This window comes from Mus caroli, chromosome 3 (assembly GCF_900094665.2).
Source record: "Mus caroli chromosome 3, CAROLI_EIJ_v1.1, whole genome shotgun sequence".
NCBI classification, from domain to species: Eukaryota; Metazoa; Chordata; class Mammalia; order Rodentia; family Muridae; genus Mus; species Mus caroli.
Genome location: NC_034572.1, coordinates 75372411 through 75389491, shown reverse-complemented (window position 1 = coordinate 75389491; position 17081 = coordinate 75372411). Strand labels below are relative to the sequence as shown.

Genomic DNA, 17081 nt, shown 5'->3' with positions numbered 1-17081 from the left:
TACCACAGTTCCTGTGCCGGTGCTGTGTGGCAGGGCATGCTGGCTGTTTGTCCTTGGGATCCAGCTTCTGCGAGGAGTTGATTCTCCTCCTTCGTTTTTACACAAGGAAACTCCTAGCCCAGAGTGGGATTCTGCCCCTCCACCCCAAGTGTGGAACCTCTCTGCAGCCCACACCCGCAAGCCTGAGGTGTCTGTCGCTGTTCACATAGCCAGGGACCACAGCTCCCTCCCTGCATCGGGGGTTCGCCACTGCCCTGCACTTTTCTCTGCAGATTAGATGAACTCCTAAGTGGAGTGAATAGCAGCTGCAGGGAGTGGTGGCGACGAGCGATGGGGCGCTACGCTGCATAGAGTGCAACCAAGGTTGGAGGACACTAATCTCCAGTCTCTGGCTACCGGGAACTTATCTGCCTCACTCCCTTGCCTCCGCAGTTCCCCTACCTGTGTCCTTTCCTTCCAGGGCGGCGTTTCTCTCCACCTCTAAATCTCCGATCCTCCTCCCTCCCCACCCACTCCTACCGGGGGCTCTGAGCTGTGCAGTGCGGGGTCCCTGATCGAGTGGCTTTAGAGGTCCACAGAGAAGCAGAGCAGGGACAGCATTGCAGCTGTTCCGCTTTGCCGCTCCTGCTTCTGCTCTCACTTGCTGGCTCACACCAAATCGGACCTGCTTTGGGTGCCTCCCAGGACTGTCTCCGGACTGGCTGTTTAGATAATCCTTTGCTTGCAAATTCCTGGATTCCTCATCTGAGAAGGAACGCAAGAGTCAATACAGTAAGTAAGTTCAAACTCCAGTTCTCCCTCTGAGATCATGAATAGCCCTAGAGGAGCCCTGGGTCCTGTCAGGGGTAAGAGGGCATGGGGATCTGTTCCAAAGGAGAGCGGAAGGGGAGCCGCCCACCCCTCCAGGCGTTAAGTGGAACACTGGAACTAGGTGGGCTAGTACCACTTCGCTTTTCTTCTTTTGCTGGACTTTTTCTTTTTCGCTGAAGGTTATAGACTGTTCCTTGATGGAGCGCTACAGTATGAGACAGTAAGATATGACTTTGCCCCCTCTTTAAAACTCAAGCACTTTCTGAAGTGCAAGATCATGTAGGATTTTCTAAGGCTGTTCAAAAATAGAGATTTATTTAGGCTTCCATTCATTTCCCCAAGATGGGGTCACCTACTAGTAGAAGTCTGTGGTTGTGTGGCATGGTGGTGGTGGTGGTGGGGGGCAGTAATATTTAAGTGCCATTCTTAGTAGAGACTAGTCATTAAAATCTCAGTGTCATTTAAGAGACTACACTACTGTCAAAGACAGGAAGCACAAATACAGGAAAGAGAAGCATTCGCTGACTTTTCAGATGATCCATCCATCTCTACTTAGGCAAACAATCATGCCCTGTATGTTGCATTGTTAAAGACCGCATCTCCCCTCACAGAAGATCCAACAGGTGCAGGCAACTATAGTTTGTAGCATGGAACTTGGGGTTTTTCCCTGGGAAAACAATACTGGAAGGAGGGCTAGACAGGGATGTCACACTTTGCCCACCTGCAGTGACTCTATCTCAGAAATAACTTGCAATTCCAGAGATTTCAGCATGTAGTGAAAGCAGGAGAAGCTTTCTGGCTTATTAAAGAAAGCACCTAGAGCGTCAGAAGGAAAAAATAAATAAATAAAACAAACCATCATTTCCCTTTCTACACTGAGTGCTTCTGTAACAAACTCAGTAAAGGGACACCTGTTCAAGAGAACAGCGCTATTCAGAGTTTTGAATTTCTTGAATAACCTGAATGTCTCATTTTGCCTTGTTTCAAGGAAAGGCTCTCCCCCTTGCCTCTTTCTGGCTTGACTGGGGGCCTCTGGAGTGTCACGTGTGGCAGGGTCTACCCTCACGTTCTCTTTCACTCTCCTACTTTTCCAGAAGTGCTGGTGTGAAGGAAATATTCTGTGTCCCAGGTAGTGCTTTGCCCAGCCCAGGGCTAGTACTGTGCCTGCGTGCAGCTCAGAGTGTTCACAGGGTAATAGCTTGCAGATCGATAGCCATTCCTGCAGAGGAGCTGTAAGACTCCAGTGAAAGGACTTCAGAGGGAAGAAAATGTGATTGAAAAGAAAAAAAAAGGAAATAGCCAATAAATCAAATGTGTTTCTCTTCCCAGTGCCCTTAAATCTGTGCTTACACTCAGTTCGTGGGTGCAACTTTTGCAAGTCTGCTCAACTCCGGTTGACGTGGATGGTCTGAGTAACTGCTCCATGAAGTCAGTCTCTTAGCCTAGGGAAAATGGGACAGCCAATCAAAGGGGCCAGGGTTCAAATGCCATGTTTTCATAATGGGCAGTGGGGCTGGCATCCCTGGAACGTTCTGTTTGAAATCTGTATTGACTTGTATAAAATGGACCAGTATAGCAACAAAGGAAAACACACAGAAAGTTCCCAGGCCCTAGAAGTGTGTGTGTGTGTGTGTGTGTGTGTGTGTGTGTAGCGCAGGGGTGGGGGGAGATATGAGCATGTGAGAAAAAGAATTCTATGTGGAGCATACTGACAGGCAATTTCAGAGGTTGTAATCAGAAACTGAATTAATAGGGTCTTAGGGCAAACTTCTTGAGGAAGCAAGTAGCAAGTACCAGACTAAGAACAAGCAAACAAACCCGAGGCTGCTATGGCAAGGCAATGAATCCTTTGTGTTTTTACATTTAGTAAAGAAGGGAACTGAAATTATACTTTGTATTTAAAAGGTGGCAGTTGTTGTTAGTAAAATTGTATTCTCTTTAGCTTTGTATTGGTTTTGTCCAATAATTGAGTAGCTTTACTGTACCAGATGGTGCACTGTGAGATTAAACAATACGTCTTTAGAGATGGCTGTCCTAGGTCGGTAAACTGGAACAGTCACACTGTGGGCAGTGATTAAAGGGAGCATGAACCTTCTGAATGACCAGGAGAATGGCAGAGTCCTCAGTTCACCGCATGGGGAAGCCTGAGGTGTTCTCAAATTGGTAGCCATTCAGTATGACAGAGCAGCAGATGTGTATTGGGATGTCAAGGGAGAATCAGGACAGAGTGTCTGCAGGGATGTCGGCAAGCCTTGAGTGCCATAGTAAGGAGCTGAGGTTTATTTTAGTGAGAAAGCAAATTAAGATGTGTTTTGAGCATATCATGTACTGAAAAATTCCATTCAGGGCTGTAGATACGAAGGAGTCCATGAACAGAGATGGTTATATAAGAGGTGGGGGGATAAAGACTGAAAGTTAGGCCAATTTGAGATGACAAGAATAATACCTTGCTACCACCTTAAACCTAAGGGACATAGAAAAGAGGCAGTGTGACCTAGACCTGCAAAACACCTCCATCCACCGGAAACCATCACAAGGGGTCTACCCTGTGGTAATCAAGGCCACAGAAGAGCTGCCGAGGCTACCTAGGGTACAGAGAGAGGAAGGAGAAGCCTTGGGTTCTTCCTTCCTTCTGCTTTCTCTCCATGCAGCTTTCTTTTTAAAATTATTTATACATGCATAGTGTGTGTGTATGTGTGTAGCTTTATGTGTACACGTGTGCATGCATGTTCGTATGTATAAGTGTGTGTGAGTATGGGCATGGTGTATGTGTGTATGTGTGCAGGTGTGGTGTATGTATGTATGTATGTGTAGGGCATATATGATATGTACTTAGGATATGTATGTATGTATGCTTGCATGTATGTGTGTATGCGTAGGGTATATATGAATGTGTATAGGGCATATATGGTGTGTAATTAGGGTATCTACGTATGTATGTATGCATACATCCATGTGTGCAAGTGCAGGTATGACATAGCATACATACAGGGGTGAGGACACAACTTCAGGCCAAGGTTTTTACTCATCACCTTGATTCTTTTTGAGACAGGGTCTCTACATCCACCAGGATGCCTGACCCATAAGCTTCTAAGAGTTCTCCTGTCTGTCAGGGGAGCTGCATTATAGCTGTGCACTAAGCTTCCAGCTGTACATGGGCTCTTTTCATATCTCCCCACTTGCAGGGCAAGCTCTTTATTCACTGAGCCAGCTCTCCGCATGCCTCCTGCTTTGTAATCCCCTCCCAGTGCCTTCCATTGATTCAACCCAACCAGGATCCTGATTAAGTGGGAGCCTGAAAGTGAGGGAGGGTCCTATGCAGCTCAGTGGTTCAGAGTAGGACAGAGGCAGGAAAGGTGGGAACTGGAGCAGGGGCAATGGGGCCAGCCAGCATTGGTTGTGAGCTCAGTAAGTGTGATTCATCTACCAATGGTAGTAGATGCTCTTATGGCTGATTAAAAAGATCATTAAAAGATCTCATGAATTAACTGCAGAAGTCTTTTGTGAGTGTATTCACTAGGTATCATCACTAGTTTATTGAATCTAGGTGTTTTTATACACTTAAAAGGAAATTCATAGTCAAAGCAAATGTATTATTTTAAGCACTCTAGAAGAGGTATTACCTTATGTCTTAACACTCAGCAGGAGTCTCCCTTCAGGATACAGATTTACAAAGGCTTGTTGAATGTGTGTCCCAGTAAATGTTACAGTACCACCATGGTGAATTGCCCATGGCTTTGTCTGTTAGGCTAATGAGCTGACAAATGAAAGCAGCAGAAAAAGTAGAGGAAGGAAAATTAGAAATAAGATGTATGGCTTTAAGGATAACGATGATTAGAAACTGAGCCAAACAAAATCAGTGCAGTATTAATGATGATAAGAGACAGGAGGGAGAGAGAAAGGCAGCCTAGTTGGGGGATCTGTTTTCTTTTAGCCTTTATATGTTATTGCATCATATCATATTAGGAAACTTTAACATCAGTTTCCCTAAATATTTCTGAAAACTTCATCATTTCTAAGAGAAAACTGGTTCTTACATATTTTATATCACCTAATTTTTCTCAGAATTTTTATTGAATGAATTATTTATTTACTTTACATCTGGATCACAATGTCCTCTCCCTCCTCTTCTCTCCTCCCAGTCCCCCTCTCTCACCTCATCCCCCATCCATCTCCTCTCCCCAGAAAAGAGAAGGCCTCCCATGGACATCAACCAGCCCAGGCATATCTAGTCTCTGCAAGACTAGGTGCATCCTTGTCAACTGAGGCTGCACAAGGCAGTCCAGTTATAGGAAAGGGAACCAAAGGCAGGCAATGTAGTCAGGGACAGTCCCTGTTCCTGTTTTAGGAATCTTATATGAAGACCCAGCCTCACAGCTGTTACATAAGTGCAAGGGCCTAGGTCTGCCCCATGAGTGTTCTCTAGGAGGCAATTTAGTCTCTCTGAGCCCCCAGGCGCCTAGGTTAGCTGTCCTTGAGCCCCTGGTTCCCTGACTGATCCCTCCCCACCCTTCCTCAGGATTCCCCATGCTGCATTCAATACTTGGTTGTAGGTCTGTGCGTCAGCTTCCAACAGTTGCTGTGCGAAGCCCCTCTGACTACATTTATGCTAGACTGCTGTCTGCAACTATAGAAGAATATTATCAATAGTGTCGGTGTCAATCCTCAGGCGCCATCCACATTGTTTTTTGAGACAGGCCTTCTCACTGGTCTGGAAGTCACCAACTAGAATGGCCTTTCTAACCAATAAACCTCACCAATACAACTTTCTCCACATTCTGCGTGTGACTGTGCGTGGTGTGTGTGTGCGTGGTGTGTGTGTGTGTGTGTTTATGCATATGGTATGTGTGAGTGGGTGTGATTGTACATTTATGTGTGTATAGGGCTGTATGTATATATGTTTGTGAGTGTGTGTGGGCCAGTCATTGTTTGCCTCTTCCCAGAAATTCTGCTCCATCACTCACCCCTGCAAAGGCAGGGACCTTGTAAACATAGGAGGGCTCAAGGAAACAAGAAAACCTCGAATGCTTATCTCTTTTTTAAGCTTTAAGGGCTTTACTTTATTGGGTGCAGAAGATCACATGGGCAGGGGAATTCAGTAGTGTATGGTAGAAGAGAAAGGTGCCCAAACTTCTCCATTTAGAATTTTGGGGGTAAATTTAAACTTGGGCATATCTTTAATGTAGTACCTTTGTAGTATTCTGTTCTATGTTGTGTGTGGAGTTACTTTCAAACCATTAAACAAAGCAACACCTCCGCACAAGGTTCCATTTTTAACATCAGCTGGCCTAGCAAAAAATCAAAAGAACAGTGTGCTTGTCATGCTAGCATTCACACACACACTCACACACATATACACACACTCACAAATATACACACACCCACACAAACACACACACTCACAAGCATATATACATACAACCCTGCACACACACATATACAATCTCACCCACTCACACATACCATACACATAAACACACATACACACACACACACACACACACACCAGAGAGAGAGAGAGACAGAGACAGAGACAGAGACAGAGACAGAGACAGAGACAGAGAGACAGACAGAGACAGAGAGAGAGAGAGAGAGGCTTATGTGCACAAGAAGTGAAAGGAAAAAGGGCTGTGTGAGAATCCAGCTGTTTTGCCTTATTTTAATCTCCCAAAGATCAGGTGCTCAGCACATGCAGATGTCTGTCCCTTTGTTATATTTTAGGCTGCTGTATACTTACACATTTTAAACAATTAAGTGGGTGACACTTTCCAAGTTAATTTGTTGACTTCATAGCAATTACAAAATTGATAAACTTTATTGCATTCATTTTGCATTAAAATGGAATTTATTTGATCTCATTCATTGTGGAACTGTTTCTCTCTAACAGGAAAGTGTGTTTTTGTCATGATCATAGATATTTTGAATTCCTGAGTTCATCCATCCCCAGTTGTTAATAGACTTATGTAAAGGATTTGCTTCATCAAGCTTTTACAAGATCTACAGTGTGATGAATCAGAACACAGCTATCCAGGAGAGCTCACTCTAAACTAAATCAATCCCTTTAGAATGGTTCTGTTTCACTAACTTTTTTTTATGTCATTTTTATTATAGATTCTTGTGCTATTTACAGGCCAAGTGAAAGCGAACTGGTTCTGAAGATGGGCCCGGTAGGTGCAGAGGCAGATGAGAATCAAACTGTAGAAGTGAAGGTGGAGCCCTATGGGCCAGGGCACACTACTCCTAGAGGTGAGTTGCCTCCTGATCCGGAGCCGGAGCTCATAGACAGCACCAAACTGGTCGAGGTGCAGGTGGTCCTCATATTGGCCTATTGCTCCATCATCTTGCTAGGGGTAGTTGGCAACTCCCTGGTAATCCATGTGGTGATCAAATTCAAGAGCATGCGCACAGTAACCAACTTTTTTATTGCCAACCTGGCTGTGGCGGATCTTTTAGTGAACACACTGTGCCTGCCATTCACTCTTACCTATACCTTGATGGGAGAGTGGAAAATGGGTCCGGTCTTGTGCCATTTGGTGCCCTATGCCCAGGGTCTGGCAGTACAAGTGTCCACAATAACTTTGACAGTCATTGCTCTGGACCGCCATCGTTGCATTGTCTACCACCTGGAGAGCAAGATCTCCAAGCGAATCAGCTTCCTGATCATTGGTCTAGCCTGGGGCATCAGCGCTCTGCTGGCAAGTCCACTGGCCATCTTCCGGGAGTATTCCCTGATTGAGATCATTCCTGACTTTGAGATTGTGGCCTGTACCGAGAAGTGGCCTGGGGAAGAGAAGAGTGTGTATGGTACAGTCTACAGCCTTTCCACCCTGCTCATCCTCTATGTTTTGCCTCTGGGCATCATATCTTTCTCCTACACCCGTATCTGGAGTAAGCTGAGGAACCACGTCAGTCCTGGAGCTGCAAGTGACCATTACCATCAGCGAAGGCACAAAATGACCAAAATGCTGGTGTGCGTGGTAGTGGTGTTTGCAGTCAGCTGGCTGCCCCTCCATGCCTTCCAACTCGCTGTGGACATCGACAACCACGTCCTGGACCTGAAGGAGTACAAACTCATCTTCACTGTGTTCCACATTATCGCCATGTGCTCCACCTTTGCCAACCCCCTTCTCTATGGTTGGATGAATAGCAACTACAGAAAAGCTTTCCTCTCGGCCTTCCGCTGTGAGCAGAGGTTGGATGCCATTCACTCGGAGGTGTCCATGACCTTCAAGGCTAAAAAGAACCTGGAAGTCAAAAAGAACAATGGTCCCACTGACTCTTTTTCGGAGGCTACCAATGTGTAAGGACGCAGGTGTGAAAGCAAATGGGTGAATTGTAACCAGCGCTGCCAACCTGGTTAGGGAAGGTTTTCTGGCCAGTGCATGCAGACCTCCCATTGTATTGACTCAAAAGTAACAGAACAGAAGCCCCAGCAGTATTATTTCTGGAAAACTGGCTGGCAGAAGGAGGTAAAAATAAACAGATTGCCATGGCACAACGTTCTGATTACCGATGCTTGGATTGTAGGTTGAATTATGAGTAGAGGATGGAAGGAAAACAGAGCAAGGAGTTGGCACCAGCATGGTTAAAAGAGAGAAGTGTTATCTCTGAGAGCACAGTAGGATCTGCATCAGGCATGCTGTGGACTCCATGGGCTCCCTCATCACTTGATGAAAAGCTGCTAAACAACTCAGATTTCCCTAGGGAGCTACAGGCTCTCTGTTAGGGTGTTTTGGTTTTATTGTCTTTCCTAAGATGAAACCCAAATGAGAATGCTATAGGTAAACATGGCTTGCTACCTGAGGTGGTGACTTCAAGATAACGTCAAGAGAATAAACACATTTGCTATACGAGTAATGTTTTGGCACTGATGGGAGAGATCCTTATATACTCAGTGAGCAATTAGTTGTTGTTCAAATCAAATGCACTACTGTTGAAAGTTTGTTTTTTAATTCAGAATCAAAATCTGAAATTATCATACTGAAAAGGAATGAAAATGATTGCTTTATTTCTTGTTTTAGCCATTCTTGCTTTAGGTAGAGACTGTTTAGATGACAAGCAAGCAACTCAGCTCTTCTGTTTCTTGCTAATTGCTAAAGCCTTTTGGAACCATACAACTTGTGTTACCATTCCTGCATGAGAACGAACAAAGTTCACACTAAAAGTTAAATCAGACTAATACATAATTTTGTAACAATTTGAGTTTAGTTGTACAAAATTGACCCCCTCCACCACAGCTCTAACATGTTTACAGACACTGTAGAATTATCTTCTTTGGAGTGCATCCTCAATAGACCAATTTAAGTTAAGTAAAAATAGAATTTCACTAAAGTGAACCCATTTGGTAAGAAATCTCCAAAACTGAGTTTATTCCACTTTGCAAATTTTGCTTTTATCCACAAATTTCACATAAATGTTCTCTTTTTTAAATGACTATATTTTTGACTATATACGAAACAAAAGCATATCTATAAATAGGGAAGCATTAGAAAATTTTATTTAATAGTTTTATGAATATAGCTTTTATTTCAAAGGTACCCAGCCAAAGATAATTAAAACTCTATTTTGTTCATACAGAAAAGTAAGAAAAATGAGATGTTAAAATTGCACTTCTCTGGATGCTGTCGTTTCAGTGTAGGCATGTTTTTTGTAAATATGGCAGAATCTGTGAGTATATTCCTCACAATTTAGAAATATTTGATGTAGTCTAATATTTCATTATGATATTAATTTTCTCTATATATTTAAATCTCAGACTCTGGCTGTTATTAAATTCCTTTCAGTGTTGAAATAAAAGATTGGTCTCAAAGTGAATTGTTCTTCTAGAGTACTGAAAAGGAATAAAACACCAGAAGAAAAAATAAATATAAGGTGGAATGGGAAGTCCACCTTATACACTGCTGTCTGAAGTGAATCGTTGAACTATAAAATGCAGTCTTTTCTGTTGGACTCTGCATAGTCATCTGAAGATAAGCTTTTAACTTTTTATGTGTAAGATACTTTGCTTAAGATCTTAGTAGAAGGTTGTTGTGAAGTCTTTATGCCCCTTGCAGATTTCCTATCCTGTACAAAACCTGTCTGTTACTGTGACTCTGGCTGTGATGGTAAATTATTGGAATCCAATTAGTGATTCAATTAACATATTTGTGATTGAGTTCATATGTCAACTCAGTATTAAAGCGTCTTTTATGTGCTGGTTTTAATGTCAAAATAAAAAGAATTTGAGGAATTGTGTAGAGTTTCCATGTAGCCTTCCCTCTGTCCTTTGGCTGAAACTGAGTCCCTCTCTATGTTGTGAGCACCCTTTTCACAGGGCACAGGGACCTAGGAGTGCTCTGTGAGAACGCATTAGTCTTCATTTTCTGGCCAGATCTTTCTCCTGAACATCAAGCCTGTATCTTCATCAATTGGTGAAACATGTCTGTATTGGCCCCATCAACACATACACAGTGTGCCCCAAGCAGAACCTGCCAGGTAAGTACAAATGTCCCCAAACCACTTCTAGCTTGTCAGCAATCTACTGTACACTATTTCCCAACACTTTACTCTCTGAGCCAGCCCCTATATTTCTTTTCTATATATCCATACTTAGTCAATTCCTGCATTTTAATATGACTCCTAGCTGTCTCTTGAATCAATTCACTTTTCTCATCCCCATCATACATGCTATGGCTATTTCCTAGGCCCTTATTCACTCTTATTAGGTTATTAGTCGACTCCTATTTGTTCTCTTTGAATCTTGTCATTTTCACATACAATCCAATATTTATCTACTAACCAAAGAAGTTAAAAAAAAAACCTAAGGTTTTATTAAGTCATTTTTTTCTGATTAAAATCTTCAGTTATATCCTCATAAGTCTCATTTTAAGCGTTTCACATCTTATTGAGGATAATTTGAATGACTTGAAAGGTTGTTAAACATCTGTGTTAAGATTCTCTAGAGCATAGAACCAGTAGAAGCCATATATAATTGTAAGAGGGGATTTATTAGATTACTTCACATGATCAGAGGCTGGACAACCTTGTGATGATCATCTGCAGAGAGGAGATCAAGGGAAGCCAGTAACTGCTTGGTTCGAAAAGTTGAAATCTCTGGGACAGGGGTATGGATGCTGCTGCCCCAGTGTGAATCTGATGGCCTGCAAGCTCCCTGGAGAGTCCCTGATATTAGGCAATACTGAATGGCTGATGAAGCTGGAGTCTCAAGTTCCTGGGTGATAACTGCAGCTGTAGATGGACTCACCAAGGAAAACTGAATCTTTTATATACTGGCCACCGGCTTTCTCTTCCATTTTTATTTCCTCTGAGCCTCTGATCACTTGGGTGGTGCTGCTCACATTCAAGGCAAGTCTCCCCTGAGTTAATCCTCTCTGAAAAATATTCTCCCAGACACAAAGACTTCCCAGGTACCTCTCAATCTCATCCAGCAGTGTTTGCAGGACCTGATTGTGTCTGTCTGTTTGACCTTACCCAAATTCTTTTCGTCCAGCTGCTAGAGTTTAAGGACTCTGAAGAGGTGTTGTCTTAATCATGTAGAATTGCAGTACTTGTAGTTCCTGTCATCAAATTGATATTCAATAAATATTAATGAGATTCATCAAGGAAACTGGAAGGGTTTTTTTTTTTTTGAGATAAGATCTTTCTCCTGTAGCCAGGCTGGCCTTGGGTTTAATAAGGAGCTGAGAATGACCTTGAACTCTTGACCTTCTTGAACTCTTTTACCCCCTAACTGCTCAGTTACATCAATGTTCCACTGGGTGATGCTTGAAAGTCAATTTTTGGAGTAAATATTAAAGCTAGATCTATGAAGTAATAAACCATAACTTTGACCATTTGGCCATACTTCATCTAGAAAAACAGAGTTTCCAGAAGTCTAAGAATGATGATTCCTTATACAGGGCAGCATCAGGGTTTGCTGTTTGCTTGCATTGTCTTATTTAATTGATATATTAATGTTTTTAAAACTGTGCATTAAGTCTAGTACATTTCACATGCTAGGCAAGTGCAATTTTCTTTCAAAGCCACTATACTTCTGCATTGGCATACTTAGACAAGACTATGTTGGAAAATGTGCTGGAAAAATGAATAATAGAATGAAGAATAAGCTTGCCATCTCTTACAGTAATATCGACCTGCTCATAAGAGCTATGGGACACTTGGCTTTCACTGGCTAAGAGCCTCCATAAATATCAGGGAGCAGCAGATAACAGAGGAAGAACACCTATTCCTGAGGGAGTTGAACATAGAAGAGATAATACTTGATGCCCACCTCACTAGATCTGGCAGGACTGTGCACACAGGAGAATTAAGAAAGAAATTAACTCAGTATGGACCTCTGGACTGATGTTGGGCTTTAGTGGCTTTTCTGAACACCATGATGGGATACAATTTTCATGAGCTAGGAAGGGATTAGAAGAAGACAAAGCAGACAGAAGATCTGTCCAAATCCATGGAAAGAAAACATAGCATGACTTGTGTCAGCTTGGACTTCCTAAGGGGGATACAGATGTGTATGTATGTTTTAGGACAGAAAGCCAAGCACTATACTGCCGAGCTTCTAAAAGGCTTTAAAGCTCAAACATAATAAATGTTCATAAATGATTAAGAATACAATGAAAACCATAAACATTGTATTAGGGCTTGGGAGTTATTCTGGACACTCGGTGTACATCTTTGTCTTGCCAGAAGGCATACTGTAGATGGAGATTGACTGCCAATATGGCCATGCTTGCTTGATACCACAGCAAGGACCACAGTGCTGGCCAAGAGTGTATGAGATCTATCTAGCCCCAGAGGCAGGCTCAGTAGGCTACAATGGGCCTGAGGAAGGACAAGAATGACTAGCAGACTCTGATGGGACAACTGGCTGGGTAGATGCACAGTGGCTCCATGGTAGCAGCAGGAATTCAGCATGAGAAAGGGCAAATGGCACACACACACACATACACACACACACACACACACACATACACACACACACACACACACACACACACACACACAAGTCTATGAATTATGGAGGACTGGCTAGGGTAGTTTCTCCCATTAGTGCTATTGAATCTCAATATTACTCCTCTTGTGTATGTATGGGTAGAGGGTGGTATGTACTTGTATATGTTTGTCCAGCTATATAGAACATGTATATATGGGAACATGTATTTATATTCATGTAGAAGAGAAAAGTCAACTTTGGGTGTCTTTCTTCAAGAGCCATATACCTTTCCTTTTGAGACAAGGTCTCTCACTGAGATCTGCAGTTTATCAAATGGGTAAGGCTGGATAACCAGCAAACCTTAGAAATCCTTTGATATCTGCCTCATCAGCTCTGGTATTAAAGTCTCAAGCTTCAACACACAGCTTTTTAACATGGGCTTTTGGGAATTGATCTCAGATCCTCATGCTTGTCCTTTGCTAACTTTGTCATCTCCCCGTATCTCAATTACTGCTTTGCTTTTTCTTAATAGATTATTATTTTGTTTGTATGTTTGCAAATTTGTACATTTATTATGTGCATTGGTGGTGCTTTGAAGTCCAAAAGAAGGTTGGGTGATATGAACCTGGGACCAGAGTTATAGATGATTGTCAATAATTAATGTGGATGTTATCATTTGAACCTGGGTCCTGCACAAGAGCAGAAAGTGTTCTTAACCATTAAACCATCTTGCTTTCGTCTAAAATGATTGATAAGTGATCTTTCCATACAATAACAAAACTTGCAAACATTTCTTTATCTAAAAGTCCAGTTGGTATTTATGTAAGATGGATGATAGATGCCATCAGGGATCCTGCTCCCTGTGCTGAAATGTTTCATTATATAATGCTAATATTTGAGTGTCTTACAGATATTTTTAAGTCTCTTAAATAACACTACACAGCACAGTTAAGAGTCTGAACGAAAAAGAGGAAATAAAAGAGTTTCAGTGAGAGATTCTATATGAGTGGAAAAAGACTTTGCTGTTGAGTGAAAATCCTAGGGGCAAGGGTGGGAAACCCCTTTGTGCATTGTTAGCAGGAAGGCTTTTGAGATACCTCAAATCATACAGACTATTGACAACACTATCATTTACATGCCTGAAACAAAGAGCAAGCCTTATTACTAAAGAGATATTAGTACATACATATCATGCACAAAGAAATTGGGCTAAGGCTCAACTTGAGGATTTCTCCCTGATGGATATGTTTCATGGTGCTAAGAGGCACTATTCTTTCTGATGGGGAATAGTTGTCATAGACAATTATTATAAGTTACGGATCATGTGTAACATATAGCCAGAATGCCAGGTAAGAGATGTCTACTAGTAAAATAGTGACACAACTGTTGCAGACACAACTGATTAATTTCTGCTTGGCTCACTCTACAGTAGGGAGCTTATATCAGATACTCTTATCCAAACAAAAGCCAATGACTATGGAGGTCGTAAGCCCTAGTGGAAAAAACAGAAATACTGAAGGAAAGCTAGAGTATTGTTTGTATAGATGTTTCCCATGAAACATCTCTTCCCGGGAGTAGTTTTATCAGACTCAGAAATTAATTAAAATATACAAGGCCCAGGAAGCAAATAAAACCTATAGGGCTCAGGAAGCTCCTGAAAGTTACAAGATTCACAAGATCCTTCCATTAGGTGATGCAAATATCTTAGTTTTAGGTTTCTCTTGCTGGGATAAAGACCATGATTAAAAGCAACTTGGGGGTGGGGGAGAGTTTCTTTTATCTTATACCTCATAGTCCATCGTGAAGAAAAGGCTGAGCAGGAACTCAAAGCAGGAACCTGGAGAAGGAATTGAAGCAGACAGTGTAGAACAACGCTGCTCACTAGCTTGCCCTACATGACTGCTTAGCCTGATTTTTTTTTATATCACACGGGACCATTGCCCTCAGTGCGTTGGGCCCTCTCAAGTCAATCATTCATCAAGAAAATGACTACAAACTTGCATACAGGTGATCTGATGATAGAGGCATTTTCTTAATTGAGATTCCTCTCCCCAGATAACTTTAACTTGGCTTAAATTGACAAGCAAACAAACAACAGGATAAAGAGCAATAACAATTGCTGAGGAGAGAAGACTATTTTACTGCCTGAGCTGCCCAAAGCTCCGTGATTCAGTTTTCAGGGCACCATGCTGGTACAGGGTTTTCAGTGATGTGAGCATCTTTACATCATCCACTCTCCAGTAAGTATCTCCATCCATGCTTCTGTGAGTAACCCCAATCAAGCTTGTTCCCTAAGCCAGGCTTGGGTAGAACTGGTCCTTTGGTCTGTTGTTAGTGCCCCGTCTGAGCTGTAAAGGTGCTTTTTGGGTTTTTTTGGTTTTTTTGTTTTTTTTTATGTCTCCTAAGGAAAAGTCAGACAATATACACAAAGGTGGGAATTTGATTAAACAAATGATGAATAAAAGTCGATTTGGAGGAATTATAAGTGTGAATAATTGGACTCTCTAGACCCCCCAAGTCCTCAGGGCATTGGAGGACTTCATAGCACTGGAAGCTAAAAGGCTGTGGCTGGAGAGGTGGCTCAGAGATTAACAGCACTGACTGCTCTTCCAGAGGTCCTGAGTTCAATTCCCAGCAACCACATGGTGGCTCACAGCCATCTGTAATGGGATCAGATGCCCTTTTCTGGTATGTCTGACGACAGCTAAAATGTTTTCATATACACCAAATAAATAGATAATTATTTTAAAAAGAAAATATAAGAATCCAGAGGTTAAAACAATTCACACTGCTATCTGTAATTCTAATTCTATCCTGTCAGTATAAGAATATGTCAATGAATAGATGTGTAAAAGACCCACTCCAGAATCTGATCCTTTGTAATTAAAGCATTGGCATATTTCAACACTTCATCAAATCATTTGCAAAACACCATGTAGCTTCTTACAATACAGGAGAGTGCTCTGTTATCTTCATAAAACTAAGTAAAAATAATATACTAATCACTATTTTCTTTAGTCTTTGACTTCTTATAGAAAGTAGTATAAATTATATAAGAATAAGGAATTACATATGTACATCTACACACATATTCCAAAATGTGCTCTGTCACCCAGTACCACAGTATATCTATACATGGAGCATTCAGCATGTAAAGGTAGGAACAAATCTTTTCCAAATGACGCCCACCCCCATCATTGTCCCTAAAGAAGTCTATAGTCTGTGCATTGGTGCAATGTGAGAGAAGAGACTATACTTTGGAATATGAACAAAATAATCTGACTATGTAGAGTTTAAAATTGTTTCTTGGTGAGGATAACCTATTTAATCCACCAGTTGGTAATTCAAGGTGACAGCTAGCTATCAAGCTGGTACTTCTAGATAGGAATAACTCATATTTATTACTAGAATAAGCTATGACTTCACCCTGAGGACATGTCTGATCTGGAGGGGGGGCACCTACTATTCAATCAATCATTTCTGTTCTGCAGTCTAATGTAGGAAGGAGTAGAAACAAAAGACATATGTAAGGACATTCTTACAGCCATAAATGCTAAAAATATGATGTATATTAAAATGGAATCAGATGCCATCCGTTAAAACAATCTGCAGTGGTATCTGGATGCCAAGGGACCTGAGTAGATGTAGAAGCGTAACAATAAGAGGCAGACGAGCAGAGATATGTAATTTTAAACTCATGATAACAGAAGGGGAACTTTGCCACTGACAGGGGTTTCTACCATTTGGTCCAGAAAGTATAACTTACTAGAGATAAAAATTCCTCCTTGCAAAGACAACCCTGTTTTAAAAAATCACCTCAGTAGTTTCGCCACCGAAAGCATCACAGATGGACGAATGATGAAGTTATTGCTTGTAATCCCAGAAGTTCCATGAGACTTAAAAAAATCTGGTTTGCCACTAAGATAAATAATTTGTATTTATTTTCTGGTATCTTGCTTTGCAATCCAAACTTATTTATACGGATACCTATAAGTACTCTTGTGAAGATAAGTTATAATTGTTACAATATTGCAAGCCCAGGTAAATAATTACAGCCCTAAATGTACTTGGCACACATACATTATTTTCTTAAAGGGTATATCTCTGAGAGTCAATTTTCCAGTGTGCATCTTAAGGAAATAAAATAACTCCTTAGTTAGCTTTCTCTTGCTGTAATAAAACACCATGACTAAAGAAACGTCTGGTACTACTCAGCTATTAAAAGAATGAATTTATGAAATTCCTAGACAAATGGATGGACCTGGAGGGCATCATCCTGAGTGAGGTAACCCAATCACAAAAGAACTCACACAATATGTACTCACTGATAAGTGGATAT

At 41.6% G+C, this 17081-nt stretch overlaps 1 protein-coding gene across 2 annotated transcripts; it reads left to right on the top strand.

The window, feature by feature from the left end:
• Positions 1-329: 329 nt before the first annotated feature.
• Positions 330-9988, top strand: Npy2r (neuropeptide Y receptor Y2). Of its 2 annotated transcripts, none has more exons than XM_021158818.2 (2): positions 330-771; positions 6922-9988. In XM_021158818.2, the coding sequence occupies exon 2, from the start codon at positions 6969-6971 to the stop codon at positions 8112-8114; it is 1146 nt and encodes a 381-aa protein (XP_021014477.1). In that variant the 5' UTR covers positions 330-771; positions 6922-6968; the 3' UTR covers positions 8115-9988. The 2 variants fall into 2 exon arrangements, with proteins under 2 accessions (XP_021014477.1, XP_029330765.1); XM_029474905.1 differs by having other exon boundaries at positions 330-775.
• Positions 9989-17081: the final 7093 nt, after the last annotated feature.